The sequence below is a fragment of the Aquarana catesbeiana genome, linkage group LG05 (genome assembly GCF_042186555.1).
Source record: "Aquarana catesbeiana isolate 2022-GZ linkage group LG05, ASM4218655v1, whole genome shotgun sequence".
Lineage (NCBI taxonomy): Eukaryota > Metazoa > Chordata > Amphibia > Anura > Ranidae > Aquarana > Aquarana catesbeiana.
This window is the reverse complement of record NC_133328.1, coordinates 464,556,604-464,577,342: the sequence shown is the minus strand read 5'-3', so window position 1 is coordinate 464,577,342 and position 20,739 is coordinate 464,556,604. Positions and strand designations below refer to the sequence as shown.

The 20,739-nt window shown below is 40.1% G+C and overlaps 1 protein-coding gene across 26 annotated transcripts in view; it reads right to left on the bottom strand.

Annotated features, from left to right (window-relative positions):
• EPB41L3 (erythrocyte membrane protein band 4.1 like 3) overlaps positions 1 to 20,739 on the bottom strand; it is a 291,386-nt gene that overhangs the window by 37,925 nt on the left and 232,722 nt on the right. For 17 of the 26 annotated variants that reach the window (XM_073631385.1, XM_073631386.1, XM_073631383.1 and 14 more), the window contains exons 13-18: positions 10,080 to 10,637; positions 7,943 to 7,996; positions 6,207 to 6,242; positions 5,996 to 6,061; positions 4,941 to 5,132; positions 1,690 to 1,764 (exon numbers count right to left, since the gene is read on the bottom strand). In XM_073631385.1, coding sequence (XP_073487486.1) covers positions 1,690 to 1,764; positions 4,941 to 5,132; positions 5,996 to 6,061; positions 6,207 to 6,242; positions 7,943 to 7,996; positions 10,080 to 10,637 — 981 coding nt within the window. The remainder of the gene's footprint in view (positions 1 to 1,689; positions 1,765 to 4,940; positions 5,133 to 5,995; positions 6,062 to 6,206; positions 6,243 to 7,942; positions 7,997 to 10,079; positions 10,638 to 20,739) is intronic. The other 9 variants (XM_073631398.1, XM_073631399.1, XM_073631407.1 and 6 more) reach the window with 4 other exon arrangements.

Here is a 20,739-nt window from a genome sequence, read left to right as displayed (position 1 = left end):
AATATTTTGTGTAGCCACCATTATTTTCCAGCACTGCCTTAACCCTCTTGGGCATGGAGTTCACCAGAGCTTCACAGGTTGCTACTGACATCCTCTTCCACTCCTCCATAATGACATCACGGAGCTGGTGGATGTTAGAGACCTTGTGCTCCTCCACCTTCCGTTTGAGGCTGTCCCACAGATGCGCAATAGGGTTTAGATCTGGAGACATGCTTGGCCAGTCCATCAGCTTTACCATCAGCTTCTTTAGCAAGGCAGTGGTCGTCTTGGAGGTGTGTTTGGGGTCGTTATGTTGGAATACTGCCCTGCGGCCCAGTTTCCGAAGGGAGGGGATCATGCTCTGCTTCAATATGTCACAGTACGTGTTGGCATTCATGGTTCCTTCAATGAACTGTAGCTCCCCAGTGCCGGCAGCACTCATGCAGTCCCAGACCATGACACTTCCACCACCATACTTAACTGTAGGCAAGACATACTTGTCTTTGTACTTCTCACCTGGCTGCCGCGACACACGCTTGACACCATCTGAACCAAATAAGTTTATCTTGGTCTCATCAGACCACAAGACATGGTTCCAGTAATCCATGTCCTGAGTCTGCTTGTCTTCAACAAACTGTTTGCGGGCTTTCTTGAGCATCATCTTTAGAAGAGGCTGCCTTCTGGGACAACAGCCATGCAGACTAATTTGATGCAGTGTGTGACGTGTGGTCTGAGCACTGACAGGCTGACCTCCCCCCCCTTTCAACCTCTGCAATGATGCTGGCAGCACTCATACGTCTATTTCCCAAAGACAACCTCTGCATATGCTGCTTAGTACGTGCACTCAACTTCTTTGTTCTACCATGGCAAGGCCTGTTCTGAGTGGAACCTGTCTTGTTAAACCGCTGCATGGTCTTGGCCGCTGTGCTGCAGCTCAGTTTCAGGGTTCTGGCAATTTTCTTATAGCCTAGGCCATCTTTATGTAGAGCAACAATTCTTTTTTTCAGATCCTCAGAGAGTTCTTTACCATGAAGGTGCCATGTTGAACTTCCAGTGACCAGTATGAGAGAAAGCGTAATAAAACCAAATTTAACACACCTTCTCCCTATTCACACTTGAGAACTTTTAACACTAACGAGTCACATGACACTGGGGAGGGAAAATGGCTAATTTTGGCCACTTTGGACATTTTCACCTAGGGGTGTATTCACTTTTGCTGCCAGCGGTTTAGACATCAATGGCTGTGTGTGTTGCGTTATTTTGAGGGGACAGCAAATTTACACTGCTATACAAGCTGTACATTGTAGCAAATTCATTTCTTCAGTGTTGTCACATGAAAAGACAGAATACAACTTTTGTGAGATACTGTAAATGGGTACACCAATGATAAAAGGTTGCTTTATTTGGACCTTTTGGTATCAAAATTCCTTGTTTTAATAGTTATCAGCTCTGAATATCTAAATTATAATAACTTAAAATGAATATCAAAATCAGATACATACTGTAAATAAGCATGCTTGCAAGACATAGTAGTACATTATTGTATGCCCCTTGGGGAAAAGAAAGGTTATTTGAAGTATACATTTATACCTATTGTCTTTTGCCAGAATTAGTCGGAACACTCAAATCTACAGCATAGTGTACACAGGGGTTAAAATGGGTACGGTTAAAGTGACATTTAATCATGCTGTACACTGCAGCATTGCTGACCTGAGATTCTAACATTGAGTAGCTTGTCCTTTCCAAAGAAATACGTCTTTCTTCTTTTTCTCTTTCTTCTTTGGTCTGTTGAAGAGAAACATAGCAGTCAGGCTAAATTATCATTGCTATCATTTATCCCACTCCTTTATATAGCCGGAAAAAAATTAATTACTCATCTCATTAGCTGCAGGGTCAAAATATGTGGGAAACTGCAGAAATGTACTTGGGCATTTAACCTTGTAAAACACTGAGTATTCAGAGTGAAAAGACACACATTAAGGCTTCAAGATGTTATGGAACAATGACTGATTAATGCCTTCAAGTCATAACCTATTTTATATTTCTCATATTTTGTCTGAGCACTAAAGCAGGGGTCAAAGGCGTTAGTATATTTAAAGTATAGATAAAATGCCTTGTGGGATCTCAACATACTGTACTTAAAAGGATGCAGTTTTAGAAGGTAAAAAAAACACATTTTTAATGGCTAGTTAGCATATTAATTATTTTAGATTTATTCCCTGCTTTAAAGCGTAACTTTGGCCAGGCTATGGACATTTTAAATAGTTGCATATTCTTAAGTTCCACAACAGGCACTGACATCTTTCTCTGAAGTCAAAACATTTATTTTCCTTTGAATAGAGTAAGGATAAGTTATAATCCCCATCAGATTTATTTTTTTCGCCATGTAGAAAAATGCCACAGATTCCTGAAAGGTATGACTTTTTTGTATAGAATGTGAGCTGTCAGTAGACAGCTCACATACCTCTCTCTGCCCATGTAGTCATTGCACTACACAAGCAGAGCCTGCACAGGATGAACACCCTTCCTCCTCCTTCCACTTTGAGTCCAGCAGGAGGCAGGGATGAGCAGAGATATATCGGAGCATGCAGCTCCAGCTCTCTGTACTGTGTGCTGCCTGAAAAAAAAAAAAAGCCACAGAACAGATCGCTCCTAACAAAGGAGCACGTGCCTCTTTTATTAATAAGGATCAGCATCTGCTCCTTGTTAACAGTTTAGAAGAGTTGCGCTTGCACAGTTCTTTGGTAATGGCTCACATTGTTAGTAATTTTGGGTCTCTTAGTAAGCACAGTATATTTTGACTGATTCTGGTATTTAAAGGGTTGATTAGAACTACAAAGAACAAATAGAAACTAGAGATGCTTGGTAAATGTTATTTAAAAAGAAAAGTTCTAGCTCTTCCTGATCTACACACAATTCGAATGAAACAACATTTAGACCATATTTCTACCTTTCTACTCACATTTGCCATGTTTAGTTCAAACTGTATTCATAATTCAAACTACAATTTAGGAATTTGCATATTCTATTAAAGTTATGGGTTTGAGTTTTAGCTGCTTTTCTGGCCATTTGAACCACTGCAGTCTTGCTTCACAGTAACTTTAGATTTCTGGTTTAAAACAGTCATGCACCTCTGGCAGAAAATACTGGTCAACATTTAAATGATCCAATTTACTCCGATTGATAGTTATAACTAGAATAAACATTATTCCCACACAGAGATTATATAACTCATGTGATTGGTACCGGACTTCCACGTATTCCAACATCTATCTGTGCAAAAATGGATGGCGTAGCAGGAATTTATTTAATTGGTTTATAAAATGCATAGTCCCATACCTTGGCTGAGAAATACCATTCGAACTGTCAATAAGGTATGGGCACCATGTATACATCTATTTCTACTTATCACCTTTTTGGCCTCTATCACCCAAGTTCACAATACTTCCAAGACCACCCTCTGTCTGTTAATCTACAGAAGGACTGGTCTACATTATTCTGGGCAGACACCTATCCCTTCTGGGATACCTCAGTTGGGTACCCTTTCCTTAATTTACCCCTCCCCATCCTTTTTATTCCCTTCTCCCTCATTTATTTTTCTTTCTTTGCAGTGCTACTCACTTTACCCTCTTTTATGTCAGCTTGTACCTGTACATTATGTTACTAACTGCTCTACAACTGAGTATTCCTCTGCAACCATTTGTCTTACTGATAGAGTGTGGGCCTCCTCAATAGGAAGGAGCAGGTAGAGTGTTGCTGTATGGAATATAGGACTCTTTTGCCTTGGCCCTCTCTGAACACCTCTCCGTCTTCTCAACCATACTTTTTTTGCTCCGCCACCCAACAGGCTTGTCACCCATCTATTTGCAGAGGATAATTTCTATTGAGAACCACAATTTTATTCCTAAGGCATTAGTGTGGGTCTTTTCATCAGTCTTTACCCATGGTAGATCTGGTGGCTATGATCTTCATCCCTGTAAGTGTATTGAACGCTTCAAGGTTTCCCTGTAAGCCTATATATTTAAGGTTAAAGTTGTATGCAAGTCAAAAGAACACAAAGCCAGCACAAGAGGGACACATAGCCACTGTTAGCCACCACTGTGGAGGAGGACAGGCGTGTCTTCTGCTTTGTGTTACTCTTTTGCTGACTAGCTCTGAATAGCTGCATACAGAGTTGCAGTACAGAGCAGGAGGTATGTTTTTTTTCCTAAATCAGATAAAAATAAGACTTTGATGCCACTTTTATAAATATTTTGAAGGAAATAAAAAATTTTTTAAATGCCTACAGGGCCAATACCTTTATGATGTGTATATAATAATGTGTATATAATAAATTTGTTTTATACTGTTGCTTTGTGCCATTGAACATATTCTCAGTGCTGCATACAAAATCTCATATCTTTAGATATAGGTAGACTTTGTTCATGCCTGCAGAATTACCTACATTACTATTTCCATCTGAATTTGTATAACTGGGAACCTTTTTGTCCCCCCCCCCCCCGGGCATTTTTTCTTCTATAAATAAAAAGGAAGATACTCCTCTGTCCTAACAAGCTTGAAATCTGCCTTTTTGGCTTTGTTATATACCTTTCTCTTATTTTTTTTCCTGGGTCTCCATATACTGTCTTCCATATACCATATCAACACAAAGACCTCCCTTCATGTTTCATAGGGCTGTGCCCTTGAACATGATCCATTTACCAACTTTATTACTATAAAATCAATACTACTTCAAGTAAAAAAAATATTATATATTTTTTTCTTACTCTTATACCTCAGCCTCTTGGTAAGTTGAGGTGACATGACTGGGCACTTGTAGATATAAACTCCCTGACAAGCACATAGCTCTAAAATATTCTCTTAAAATTAAGGTAACCTATAACAAAATTGGAAATTTGACATTTAGCTGCATAATATGTATATGAAGAAAACGGCCCCTTTTATATGCTGTGTCCACTGACCTCATCAGGCACTAGTGGTTCAATCATAGGAGCTTCTTCTTGTCTGGCAGCAAGTCTCACAGGAGATGTAGAGAGCCGTTTCTCCCATTCACCGCCAGCTGTAGTGTCTGTTGCTGTTTCCAAGAAGGTTCTTTTCAGCTCACTAATGTTAGTTTGATGTTTCATCATTTCTTCTTGATTCCTATCATATTCCTAGATTGAAATGTCAAAAAAAAAAAAACAAAAGAAAATAATGAAACAACTTTACCGCAAAACACCCTTGTCGCTACAACAACAAGCAACCAAGAGGGATCCTTGAGTATACCTTTAAGGTTGGATACAATGGCTTTTATTTAGAACTTTAACACTTTTCAATACAAAGCTGAAATGTGCAGTCTACTGACAATTATTCTGCCCAATGTTATGAAAGAACCAGTATCTGCTTATGTACTTGAGGGCAGCAATTTCAAACCATACTGCCCTTTAGTTTTGAAAAAGACCTACAAAAGATTTTCAAGCAGGCTTAAAATGTCTATGTGCAACACTGGGGGTCTTCATCTTAAACAAGCAGTCTTTACTGCCAATATGTAATTCACTAAACTATATAAATATCACTAGAAATGAAAAGTGGTAGCATTGACTGTAAAATGTGTATAGGAATACATTGTATGGCAAAGCAGCCGTTTGTATTTGTAGTTGCTTGACATTGCAGCCACTGTAGGGTAACAGTAATATACAACAATATTAATCATAAAATAGGAAGGTTAGTATCAGGCTGACCAAGTAGATCTAGCTGTCACCATTGAAAAATTAAAAACAATCTGGTGAAGAGTGAGAATTCAAGGGGATTTACCACTGTGAAGTGCTGTAAAGTGAACTTGAATAACAAACAATGTTAAAAGACTTGGCTAAGTCTTAAAGTAAATAGAATACAACTAATGCACCTCTATGATTAAAAATAAAATAAAATCAGGAAACACTGAAAGTCCACTTAGTTCACTAAGAGGCGGGGTCACTCAGTCCATGCTAAAAAATAAAACACACATGTACATGCAGTGGTATGTACCAATACCAACCTCTAACATAAGATTACTATGTTTGACATATACATTTTCCCCCTTTATTCGCTTAATGAGACTATTCTGAAAAAGTGAAGAGAGGGAACATTAAGATACAAACAAAATGTTGGACAATGATGACTTTTGCACTAATGTTCCAGATACACCAGATGGGCACTTTGCAACAAAAAAAACTGAACCTATTATGTTCAATTTAACATTTATTTACCCGAGTCTTCACATCTGTATCATCATCTTGATCCGACTGGAAGCATTGTAAAATATCAAATTGTACAAAACATTTTAATGTATTTTTAGGGCTTTCACGTCAGAATGGTTACTAATATTCATTCTAATAATCATTAATCAGCCAATGACCTACAGTACAATGCAGTATATAGGCTAATGCACAATTTCCTGTGCTAATATAGTTTTGAATGAATTATTGAATATACAGCATATTCCATGTGTATACAACTTTTATCAGCTCAAATGAGCAATGCTAGCCTCCAAAATAGATTACCAGCATTACTGTGGGAAAGCATAGAAGTTGATCCTTTTTTTTTTTTAAATAAATTCCTGGGTGAATGTTTCAGCATTCGCTCCAAATTCATGAATAATACTGTGATGTTTGTAATGTGTGAAAAGTCAGTTTCTATTGCCATTCAGGAAAAAGAAAAAAATGATTAAGTTTACACATCTGTCTATAGTTCAGGTATCATCAGTCTACATCTATTTTTTCTTAGATGTTGTTGCAGAGACCAATCAGAGGTAACAAAAGTATAAAAGATGGCTATAAACAGAATAGATGATGATGGCATTGGATTGGCATCCGTTTACATCCATTTAGATCCATCTAAATGTAAAAAGGATGCAGCCTTGTTCCTCTTAGAAAACGGGCTTGAACAGACGCCCATAAACATGGATTGTGGTTTAGTCTGGATCAGTCTGAAAAACTGACAGATGGATCTAGACTGAGCACCCATGTGAAGTGCCTTAAAGAACATTTGACCAATAGATAAGAGAAGAGGGAGAACTCTGCGCTGTGTACAAAGTGTATAGAGATTCCTGTGCTCAACATCGACAGTAATGTTGCAGAGACAGAACTCCATTGTTTACCTTATTTCCATCTTTTCACCATAGTATCAACTCAGTATAGGAGTTTATTCTCTCCAGTAGCAGATTAATTACACTGTCGGTGGTGAGCACAGGAATCTCTTTACACTTTGTACACAGTGCAGAAGTATTATTTCCTCTTCTGGATAAATGTTTTTAGCCTATAATTTCTATTTTTGCTATTGGTCGAATGTTAATAAACTCTTCTGGTTGAATGTTCTTAAGGTTTTTTTTCTCTTAGGAGCAAATGTTAGGGAATGTTACATTTGCCCTGTAAAAGGCAAGAAATTAAAGAGTATTGGAAGGTTTGCACAAATGCTGACATTTTTGGGACAGAATGGGGAAAGGTTAATATATCGGTCATGTATATACAGATGTCTATCTCTAACTTGTCTTGTGCCAACATTTGAACGTAAAATCTAATTGAGGCATAGCTAAAGAAAGTTTAACTGAAATGAAAGATAAACTGAAATTTTGCAAGGTGCTTTTTTGTTCAGCCGGCAGGCAGAATAGAGAATTCTTTCTATGGAGTATACATATTTCATAATACGGTCGTTCAAGCAAGAAAGAACACATTGGTATATAGGGACATCTTCAGATGCCTACAAATGTGTGCAATACATTTAAACATTTGGTACAAGTCACAAAAAAAGATGTACTAGAAATCAAAATGAGAACAGCAGCTTCCCTTTTAATTTTTACCAACTTTTTTCCCCTTTGTAGGTTTTGTGAAACAATGAATCAATAAATACATTAAACACAGCACTACAGACAAATTTTCTGTACACACAGTAACCAAATCAACCCAGTAAAATACATTTGAGCAGAGTGGTCTGTATTTTTACACACCTCCGTGGCGGTCGTTTCACCATCAGCTGCTGTATCCGTCTGTTCACTATCAGTCTATAATATTTTACACGACAGAGATTCCAAAACGCAAGCGGGAACAAAGAATAAACCCATGTTGTTAGAGAATCACAACATAACCCTCATTACAATAGCCTCTTGTAGATAACAAAAGCCAAGAAAGCAAACATAAGAGAAAAGCAAACCAACACAAACAGAACAGATTCTGAGGAATACTCAAGGCATAAGTTTAAAAAAGATGAAAAGTATTTTTTTTTGTCTACATAAAACTAGGTCTATGGTTATCAGCATATATCTAAAGGTTTAAGCTGTACTATATACAAATACGTATATATTCCCCATATAGTTTGAATCTGGTCTTCAGTATGATTTTTTTTATTTTTGGAATGCAATATTTAGATAAAACTACTATAACAGCCTCTTCACTTTCAGCTCCTCATTTATAAAATTGTATTGCCTAGTTGCCTGATTTGTCTGCATTACGAAACAGGCAAAACCTATAAAAACTGGTATTTTGTTACTTTTTAACTTACTTAAAATGAACACTGGAATACTGCCATTTACGATTACATTGTCACATTTGATATGTTACATTGATTTGGATAGAATTTAAAAGGCAGTTTGAATAAAAGTTATTACTTTAGGAAGCAGATAAAAAGGAGATGTTTGTAATCTAAAAAGGACATATTCTAGTGTTTTTTTAAAATAAAAGACAAGTCAATTTCACCCAAAATGAATATGTGTTTAAGTTGAATGCCATGCAGTGTTAAATCTTTACTAGACTCCAGTGATAAGATATTCCCACCATAATTCCCAGTACTGTACGACCAGTGTGACTGAACCAAATGATGGTTTTATGCTCTCCAGATAGATCTATAAACAAGAATAAGCAAATCATTTGGGGAATCTAGCTACAAGAGAATGAAACAAACCAGCCGGAGGAGTAAAGACAGTACTACTGGGTTATGTAACCAATGAGATCTCTGAAAGTTGTTCAACCCACTGGTGCCCATCAAAAATAAAAATATATCAGTTTTGGGTGCAGCCTTTTTAAAGAACATATTAGTTACACACAATGTGGGCTACTTTTTTGGGAGCTTATTAAGTAGTATCACAATTATTTGTTTTAAGTTCATAAGGCACAGCACCCCAGTGATCTTATAAGCAGAATTTTCTTGTTTTATATTATTAGCTCATATAATAGCTGCCTGCATATTGTGCAGATGGCTGTAAAAAGTTCCATTGTAGTGTGTTTAAAGTTTCCCCCTTCCCCTTTTGTACTATTCTAGAACAAGCTAGACATGGCTCATCATGCATACACTACTACCCTGGACTCCAAAATGACTTACACAACACTTCCGGCTTGGACAATGTGTATAGCCAATGTAATGCAGACATGTCAGACACAGAACATGCATCATGTGATACACAATGGGTAAAAAGGATCAGGCACAAGTTATGACTATCAGGAAAATAGGTCTATGTGGCTAGCTTTAAGAAAATTCTACAGTTCTATAAAACAAATAAAAATTTGTTGAATTTGTTCCTTTGGGTAAAATGGATTTTATACTTGGTACAATTTGTATATGCTACAGATGCAGAAGCACTGACATTACTTTCTGAAAGTCCCTTCATACTTGATTATAAAAGGTACCTAGAAACACGTCTTTTCTTTTATGATCTGCATAGGCTTTTACAGCCAAGAGCATGACATTGCTATTGCTCTGCTTTTACGGCTGTGCATTATTTTTTTTACAATACAAATTGCAGGCTGACACCATCCATTACTGTAACTGTATTATCTGCATTAGGTTCTGCATCCTATCTGAAATATAGAACGTACAGTAGTTAAGAAAAATCCTATATTCTGCCAATACCGTACATTTTGTCCATATTAATATCCACAGTTCGGTAAAGAAAAGTAGTTCACAAAAGAAAATGCATTTATCCAAATGTTGTGCCTAACCCTTGTGACCTAAGGACAAAACTTCCAAATATTAGCAAGCAGACAAAATGAGGCTCTGAAAGTCGGACCAGTATGGTAGCAATCTAGCATCATTTCGGACTTAATAGCACTGAACACAATAAAAAAAGATGTGTTCTATGCCGAGGTACACACCTCATCATCTGAACTGTCACTCAGGTCATTGTCAAGTGAGGCACTCAAGGAGACCGCCTTGGGCTCCAGGTAGCAGAGGCACATAGCCAAAGGAAAGGAGAGCGTGAGGGCACATGGGACAGAGAAAGAGGCAGACAGCAGAAAGAAAAAGATGAAGAGGAAACATGGAATAAGGGATGGGGACTGGATTGGAAGATAATGCTGTAAATTTTCAGGCAGGAAATTGGCTTCAGAAATGTTAGGGAAAGAAAGATAGCCATCATCATCCAGCAGAGAAGGGAATGAGCCTGGAAGATGCAAGGAGAAAGAAAACAGAGTCCCTCCTTTGCCAGCTTGCTGCTTATAGCTTATACCCATTTCATCTTCATCAAGGTATAATTTCCCTTTTTGTTCAGAATCCCATTCAAGCTCATTAGACATTTGAGCCACATCTGATCCAGGCTCACATGACTTATGAGAGTTCTCCTTACATCTCCTACGTAAACGGCTTGAAGATGAGGGGGAACTAGAGCATGACAGTGGAGGGGAATGAAATGGCTCAGTTGAACAACAAGATGGCTGGAGGCAGAGAGCAGCAAACAAAATGTAAGATCAAGAGGACAAAAAGAAAACCGTGATTAGTTAAATGGTATTCTGCAGAGTCGTTAAAAAGCATAACAATTGTTTAACTTTTGTAAATGAAGGTTTTCATAATAAAGAACTAAATGAGTAACATCAGCAATGCATTCATCATGCAAGATCATTTGCATTTAAGGATAAAGTGAATGTCTGAAAAGTTTCAGGTCACATTAAAGAAGATCTCCAGTCTAAAATTAAACAACAACATTTCTACAGTTTCTTATAGTAGAGCTGGGTAGCTCTCAAAATATTACCAATAACAATTTGTACTCAGTACTGAAGCTTGGATAGCCAATAATCTCTAAATTAGCTGACCCCATAAACCAGGCATTTGTTTAAGCCTATTCCTCCTGAATCTCTAATTCTTATCTTGCCAGTTTACTTGTGGCCCCTGCCTGTACTGCAGCTGAAGACATAACCCAATGCTTCTGGGATTGGGAAGCATGTCAAGGCCTGCCATTTGCCAGTGCTCAAGAGGTTCAAGCGCAGTCACATGGCTATAAGAGTGATTTCACTGCTCCTGGAAATAAAACGACCAGTTTTTAGTGAGGACTACGGCAGTCAGGAGTGGTGAATTTTTAATGGTTCTGGAGGGGCTTTTACAAAAACACTGTTACTTTGAATGGGCAGTGGGAGTCATGCTGTGTTTGTACCTATTCTCTGCATGGTGGTGAGAATGATATCTAATATCCCTGATATGGTGCCAACAGTTTGCACAGCGCTTTACAACATGAGGGCAGACAGTACAGTTACAATGCAATTCAATAGAGGAGGAATCAGAGGGCCCTGTTCATTATAAGGCCACATTCACATGGCCAGTTACATGTAGCCACTGAATTCCAACAGCAAGAATCAGTGGATTCTTCCCGCTGGAATGACTGGGGCATGCAAATAGCTGCTGCCTATTTAAACTAATGATAGGCTGGTAGCAGCCGCTGCTGTAGGCATGTAGCCTGCACACAAAGCGGTTACCTGGAGTTAAGAATGGATGTCCGAGCCTGGAATCAGTCATTGGTTTAAAAAGCCTAAGCGGATGCTGCTTTTCACATGCCCCGGTCATTCCAGCCACAAGAATCCGCTAAATGGCTAGCAGTCACCGGCCGTGTGAAAGAGGCCTTACTTTTTCTGTAAAATACACTAGCATTATTTGATAAGTTTAAATGTAAATAGTGCTTAATGGAGCTCTTCTTTAATTGCAATATGCAAAAAATATTTGAGGTTTATGTCACATGGGAGTTTAAGAAAGATAGGATATTTGTGATTTGTTACAAGAAGAATAAAAACAGCAAAAGCTGCTAACCTGCCTAAGGGGCACAAAACAGATAGCTGCAGCACACTACAAAACCCTGTTTTTGCAGCCAACCGCCAGACTGTTCCGACAAGCAAAGCTGCTGCACATCCTGAATTTTGCTTGATTCTTCCAGGCCTCCTGCACATTCATTCAAAACCCTCACAGTGATGGGTTTTAGAGTCTGCTGCAGGTAGCCATTATGAGTCTGTTGCTGGCATGTGCATATAGTTTTCTCTCTTATGGCAGGGTCTCTAAAGTAGAACTACATTTTTTTTTTTTTTTTTTTATGTAGAAGGGACACAACCTCTACATTGCTGTCTTTCTTACCATTGTGGAAATGTCTCTTCACTTTTAAATAGGAAAATTGGCAAATTAAACTACTAAGAGGCCTCAACTTAGTTACAGTGAAAACAGCAAGTGGGAGAAATTCTCACCAATGGGGACAAACCCAGCAGCAGAAACCGAAGAATTATAGTGGATAGAGTACATTGTGCTAATGTAAACATGTTCCCTGCAACAGTTATTTATAGTGACAAAGTTAAATACATATAGTAAAATGAATCACATTTTCATATAAAAATGGTAATTTGCATATCAGCTCTGCAATGTGTTTTGATGCACCTGCACGCTGCCCATAGACAAGGAATATGGCTCTCTACCATTACAACCAATGATACAGTTTAGATTTCTGTGGTTGCAGAAGGTGTACTGAAAGTGAGAACACCCAGTTTCCTGCACCCAGCAGTACTTATGCACATTGCATAGACTGTAGAGTGTTTGGTCCTCACAGGACATCTAATCACTGTACTCAAAACACAGGTTTTAAGAGCAGATAGGCGATTAAGTTCCAAAACATCTAACACAGATCTATTTTGTGGAAGACAGAAAAAAAAAGCAACAAAAACTGGAAATTATGGAATTTACCCTTGGCTTTAGTTAAATAGAAATGTATTCACAGAGAGATAGAGATTACAAACATGCCAAGGGGAGTTAGAAATACATATATATTTAAGCAAACCCTGTATATTATTAATCACTAGAGGTAAAAGAGGTAAAAGACAATTCCTGAATTGGAAAAAAAACACTGTACAATGGATTAGATTTTCATTTCCAATTTGTATTACACACACATCATACTATCACATTGCATATCATGAACATACCTACAATTTATTCTAATTCATACATGTAGATATCAAGGTGCTATTTACAAAGACTGACATTGTAACTACTTTCTATTATGCAGCAAAATCTTGCTTACTTTTTCACTACTTTATAAGTGTATGACATGAAGTTGCTATATCAAAGTGTAAAACAATGCAGACTAAAATTATAAAACTGATCATGACCATAATTACAAGAAGGATAACTATCTTCATAATAAACTTAAAGGCTGCATTAGATATCCTACTCATTAAAGGCTAGGTGGATCTACACGATTGCTCAACATCCAAATCAGTTTTGGTGACCCCGATTGACAGAGACTTCCCTTAGCACTGGATATTATCAATAAAGTAAATAAAAGCATAAGAGTATTGGTTACACTCTATTAATAACCTACAGTTGATCCAGTGACTTGGTTTTAAGTCATTCGCGTGACAAGGACACCACAGGCTAGATCTTACCATTGCACTATACACCATATGAGGACAGCATATGGCTTACATCAGCATTGCTCTGCATTATTTAAAATAAATCTAAATGCAAAATTTTTTTTTTTTTTTAGTTTTGGTTTTTTGGAATGCTTAAAACCATTTTTTCTGCCTGTATCCCACTGGAGAAAACAGGCTTCACTTTCTGTCCCTTAGATACACCAGGAAGAGAGAGGGAATCAATGTTTGCTCTGGCGACAACTAAAAATTTAGGATTTTTTACTCAATTCCAGTCCCGGCGACAACGGTTACTAGGACTAAAAGCAAGGATGTCCAGTGAGTGACCCAGGAAGCTATGGAAACCTAGCGGAGGTTCTAACCCTTTCCTACTCTATGCACCAAAAAAGTTAGGCTTTGGATACACTTTAAACTTTGGTTAAAGTTTTGGGACAAGCAGAGACATGGTTAAAGCTTGCATCTTTGGCCAGAGCTCAGGATGAACATGCCAGTGGTCAAAATGGTGGTAACCACGTTTCCTTACACTGTTTTTGTCAGATAAGAACTATAGCCATAAGGACTGATAGAATATTTGGTCTTTCACATCTGCCCTGAACCCTCGTAATATTATTTGGAGTTTTTAAGTTATATTTGATTTCATACACAGATCATGTTTTAATCACGTTACAGTTATATAGAAGCTCTGTGCAGAAACAGAATTTGACAATAAGAAGAAAATGTAAAAGCAATTTTTAGATTGTTGGGAAATGCTGGACAATAGCAGAACAGCAGTAGCACTGGCTAGTGAGGGCACTGGCATGCCTACGATTTAAAGCCAGGTCAACAGGTGGCCATTTGCATGCAGATTATCAGACTTGTATGATCTGCTGCTTACATTCAAACTGACAAAAATCTACTCAGATACTGAACAACCAGGATAAAAGATGCTATAGCTTGTTTATATGCAAGTTGTTTTGTTATGATCATTATCTCCTGAACAGCATAGACATTCAGCCCCATCCTGAACCACTCATATCTGCCAGAATTGCAGATCACAGTGTATGGTGAAATATGTTGTAAATCAGAATACTTGAATTACAGAAGGATAAAGTAGCCCAATTTGCCAGTTTATGGGTAGCAAACAAAGTCTATACTTCAAATATATAAGGCTTCTTGTAGCAAAAAAAATACGTCATACTTTTAATAAGAAAGTTTCTGCACCTGCCCCCTACTTCCACTATTTTCCATGGATATCTGCACAGAACCTTAGCTAGTCAGCTGTTCTCTTAGCTTTGCTGAGCTACTGCAAGGCCACCAGGGCTCATTAAAACTGCTTGGCGTTCTTCAGATGGCGCATTCCACCTTTGCAGCCAGTCTGCCTAATAAGCCCATAAAAAAGCAATTTGAGGGCAGCCACCTGCGAATTAGCAGCAGCAATGCTAACAAATTTTACACTCTCTCGCTTAAAAATAGGATTTTTTCGTCATTCTTTCCTATAAAATCCTTTTCTTTGAGTACATCATGGGACACAGAGTCAGGCTAATATTCATTACCTGCTGGGTTATACTTCATCTCCTGGTGAATAGACACTGGTAGACCAAAAGGTCTTTAGCCAGGAAGTGATCCCCTATATAACCCCTCCAATACAGGAAGCAATTCAGTTTTGTAGCAAGCACTGAATCCTCAAAAAAGAGGAGAGGGATCTCTGTGTCCCATGATGTACTCAAAGAAAATGATTTTACAGGTAAGTATGACGAAAAAATCCTATTTTCTTTTTCATACATCATGGGACACAGAGTCAGGCCAATAATCATTACCTGCTGGGATGTCCCCAGAGTAATAGCCTTGAGGGGAGGGAGACACCAAACAATAGCCATCAGAACTTATACGGCAGCCCGCAGTACACTGCAGCCAAAAGCCGAATCCTCGGCTGCTTGAACATCCACTTGATAAAATTGTGTGAATGTATGCACTGAAGACCAGGTTGCAGCCTTAAAGTATGAGCCTGATAGAATGAGCTCTCAAAGGGAAGAGCTTTACGTTTCAGACCATAGGCCTGAATAACCAATTGACGGACCCAATTGGAAATGGAAGCTTTGGAAGCTGCCCGTCCTTTCTTGAGTTTGCGCCTCAGATCTCTGCAGATCTAGACAAATAAACCTTGACTGCCTGGACAACATCCAAAGAGTGCAGTTGTCTCTCTTTTGCCGAACGAGGCTGAGAGAAAAAAGAAGGCAAAATAACGTCCTAATTTAAATGATAGGCCGACACCACTTTTTTAGCAAAAAGGATGGAACAGGTCGTAACGTGACCCTGTCATGTTGAAGGATCAAGTACGGTTCCCTGTATGAAAGGGCCGCCAACTCCGACACCCTTCTAGCCGAGGTGACAGCCATCAGGAAGGTTAGCTTGCGTGACAGCAAGTCTAATGGAATTTCCTTCATAGGTACAAATGGATGTTTCTGTAACACAGACAGCACCAAGTTCAAGTCCCAAGGACACATAGGTGACCTAATGGGGGGAAGCAAGTGAGTTGTCCCCTGCATAAAGGTTCGGACCAGTGAATGGGAGGCTAAAGGCCTTTGGAAGAATACTGATAGGGCCGAAACTTGACCTCTGATTGTACGCAAAGCCAATTTGATTTCCACAGCTGACTGTAGAAAAGAGAATTCTCCCAATCATGTATTTCCGAGGATGCTATTTTTTTAGCTTCACACCAAGCATTATACAGTGGGGTAAAAAAGTATTTAGTCAGCCACCAATTGTGCAAGTTCTCCCACTTAAAAAGATAAGAGAGGCCTGTAATTGTCATCATAAGTATACCTCAACTATGAGAGACAAAATGTGGAAACAAATCCAGACAAATCACATTGTCTGATTTTTGAAAGAATTTATTTGCAAATTATGGTGGAAAATAAGTATTTGGTCACCTACAAACAAGCAAGATTTCTAGCTCTCATAGACTTGTATCTTCTTCCTTAAGAGGCTCCTCTGTCCTCCACTCATTACCTGTATTAATGGCACCTGTTTAAACTTGTTATCAGTATAAAAGACACCTGTCCACAACCTCAAACAGTCACACTCCAAACTCCACTATGGTGAAGACCAAAGAGCTGTCAAAGGACACCAGAAACAAAATTGTAGAACTGCACCAGGCTGGGAAGACTGAATCTGCAATAGGCAAGCAGCTTGGTGTGAAGAAATCAACTGTGGGAGCAATAATTAGAAAATGGAAGACATACAAGACCACTGATAATCTCCCTTGATCTGGGGCTCACCCCGTGGGGTCAAAATGATCACAACGGTGAGCAAAATTCCCAGAACCACAAGGGGGGACCTAGTGAATGACCTGCAGAGAGCTGGGACCAACGTAACAAAGGCTACCATTAGTAACACACTACACTGCCAGAGACTCAGATCCTACAGTGCCAGACGTGTCCCCCTGCTTAAGCCAGTACATGTCTGGGCTCGTCTGAGGTTTGCTAGAGAGCATTTGGATGATCCAGAAGAGGATTGGGAGAATGTCATATGGTCAGATGAAACCAAAGTAGAACTGTTTCGTAGAAACACAACTCGTTGTGTTTGGAGGAGAGAGAATGCCGAGTTGCAACCAAAGAACAGCACTGCTGTGAAACATGGGGGTGGCAACATCATACTTTGGGGCTGGTTCTCTGCAAAGCTAACAGGACGACTGATCCGTGTACATGAAAGAATGAATGGGGCTATGTATCGTGAGATTTTGAGTGCAAACCTCCTCCCATCAGCAAGGGCATTGAAGATGAAATGTGGCTGGGTCTTTCAGCATGACAATTATCCCAAACACACTGCCCGGGCAACGAAGGAGTGGCTTCGTAAGAAGCATTTCGAGGTCCTGGAGTGGCCTAGCCAGTCTCCAGATCTCAACCCCATAGAAGACCTTTGGAGGGAGTTGAAAGTCTGTGTTGCCCAGCGACAGCCCCAAAGCATCACTGCTCTAGAGGAGATCTGCATGGAGGAATGGACCAACATACCAGCAACAGTGTGTGACAACCTTGTGAAGACTTACAGAAAACGTTTGACCTCTGTTATATATCCTTTGTTGGCAATGACAAAGTATTGAGATGAACTTTTGATATTGACAAAATACTTATTTTCCACCATAATTTCCAAATTCTTTCAAAAATCAGACAATGTGATTGTCTGGATTTGTTTCCACATTTTGTCTCTCATAGTTGAGGTATACCTATAATGACAATTACAGGCCTCATCTTTTTAATTGGGAGAACGTGCACAATTGGTGGCTGACTAAATACTTTTTTGCCCCACTGTAAGTCTTCCAGACCTTATGATAGATCTTCCTAGTGACAGCTTTTCTAGCGTTCAGTAAGGTAGACACCACTGGTCCCGAGATGCCATGGTCCTTTAACACCCTGGCTTCAATAGCCATGCCGTCAAATTTAGAGATTGCAAATGGGGTGGAATATAGGACTTTGAGACAGTAAATCGGGGTGACGTGGAAGTGTCCATGGCCCACCTATTGTCAGTCTCACAATCTCTGGGAACCAGGGCCTTCTGGGCCAGGCTGGTGCCACTAGAATGACTGGAACCCCCTCTCTCCAAAGCCTGCACAACAAATGTGGAAGGAGAGTGATCGGAGGGAAATCATAAACCAGGGAGTACTGGCTCCATGGAACTACTAGAGCATCTGATTGCCAGATAATCTCTTGTTCGGGACACAAACTGCTGTAGCTTGTTGTTGAACCTGGATGCAGGTAGGTCAACCTCTGGCCATCCCCAACGTTGGCAAATCTCCTGGAACACTCCTGGTTGTAGGGACCATTCCCCTGGACAGATCTGCTGGTGGCTGAGATAATCTGCCTTCCAGTTCTTTGCTCCCAGGATATGGACTGTCAATAGAATCGGCACATGTCCCTCTACCCAGGCTAGTATGTGGTTCACCTCCTTCAGAGCTGAATGACTCCTGGTACCACCTTGGTGCTTTATATAGGCCACCTCAGTGGCATTGTCGAACTGAACCCTGATAGGGCAGTCCTGAAGCTCCACCATCTATGACCGTAGGACCAGTCATACTGCCCGTAATTCCAGGATGTTGATGGGCAGATCTGTTCTCTCCCTGACCATTTCCCTTGAGCTGCGAGCCCCTCTCGGGTTGCTCCCCAGCCTGAGAGACTGGCATCTGTAGTCAGTACTCTCCAAGTTACCAGGAGGAAGGATCTTCCCTTTCGCAGGTTCTGATCCTGGAACCACCAGTTTAGGCTTAAGCGTACCAGAGGAGATAAGAACATTGGATAATCCAGGGCTTGTCCTCTCCTGTTCCAAGCCAATAAGAGGTCTTGTTGTAGAGGCCTGGAATGGAACTGGGCATAGGGCACCGCCTCGAAGGAGGATACCATCCTCCCTAGAAGACTCATATAGAGCCAAATGAAGAGTTGTCTTGTGCCCCTTATCTGACGCACCTGATTCTGCAGGGCACAGATCCTTGTGGGTGGCAAGAATACTCTTGCTTGGACCGTATCTAGGATCAGACCTAAATACTTTAGACCTTGAGCTGGTTTCAAGGCTGACTTTTTGGTATTTCTGATCCAGCCTAAGCGTTTTAAATACCACACTGTGCATGCTATGCTCTGTTCTAGAGCCTGTAATGAGTGATCTCTGAGCAGGAGGTTGTCCAGATACCCAAGCACTAGGATCCCTTGGGTGCTTAAAAAACCCAGTACTGGTGCTAGGACCTTTGTGAACACCTGGGGAGCTGTAGCAAGCCTGAAGGGTAGAGCCACAAACAGAAAATGACGTTCCTCTACTGCAAATAGCAGGAACCTCTGATGAAGCTGAAAAATAGGTACGTGTAAATACGCGTCTTTTATATCGATGGAGGCTAGAAAGTCTCCCATCTGCAGCGAGGTTACAATTGAGCCGACAGACTCCATCCGAAAGGACTGGATTAGTAGATACTGGTTCAGGGATCTTAGGTTCAAAAATGTGACCCCGTTTGGTTTTTAAACCGTAAAAAAACAGGTACATTCTTTCGGATACAGGAACCTGTAACTCACTCCCTGATGCACTAAATGATGTAGTGCCTGAAGCAATAATTCTCTTTTTGGAGGTTTCGAGGGAACGCTGGATCTTAACCTCTAAGGGGGAACCACCTGCAACTCCAGCTTGTAACCGCGGGATAGAATTGAGGTGACCCACTCATCCTGAATTATTGTTCTCCAAATGTCCACAAAGTGAAGCAGCCTTCCCCCCACCCGATGGAGTGGGGGCAGCCCCTCAATAGGAGGGCTTGGTGCTGGGTTTAGAAGAATTTTGGACCCAGGGCTTTTTCTGGCCCTGGCCCTATCACCCTGTTGGCGGCGGAACTGCCTTGGTGCTGAGACATTTGAGGAATCAGTCCCTGAAGTTTTAAACGAGGGATGCCTGGTGCTTTTCTTCACAGGAAGTAGAGAACTCTTCCCTCCGGAAATCTTTTGGATATATTCGTCCAAATGATCACCAAAATAACTGTTCCTCATAAAAAGGGAAACCTGACAATAACTTTTCACAAGGAAGCTCGGCTGACCAGTTAAGCCACAAAAAGTCTGTGCATATGTACAGACAAGAGAGCCAAACAAGAAACCTGCTGTATTGAATCCTTTTAAAGGCGTCAACAGCAAAACACAGTGCTCAAGGAATAGCCGTCTTATTTTCAGGCAGATCATCCTCCTGGTTAGGCCTATCAAGCAGTTTGACCTGATCCTTTACGGACTGGCAGATACCAATTGTTGCAACAGCTGGCTGAATAGCTGAACTGGCCAAAGAAAAGGAAGCCTTTAATAATGACTCCAATTTCTTGTCAACGGGGTCTTTCAAGCCCTGTGAGTTATCTACCGGACAAGTTAAGTTCTTGTTTAAGGAAGAGACTGCTGCATCTACGGCTGGCATGCTCCCTTATGGGTTATAAAAAGGGAAAACCTCTTAAGAGGAACAAAATCCTGTCAAGATGTTCCCAATCAGTATACATCACCTGTTCCAGCAGGGGGTGTAGGGGAAAGCCTGTGTGGCCTGAAGAGGCCTCAGGGATCCCAAGAGGACCAGGGTAGGCTCAGTCAACTCTGCAAGAGGCAACTTAAAGGCAGAACAAACCACTTCAAGCAGAGTCAGGATGAAAAGTCTCTACGACTGA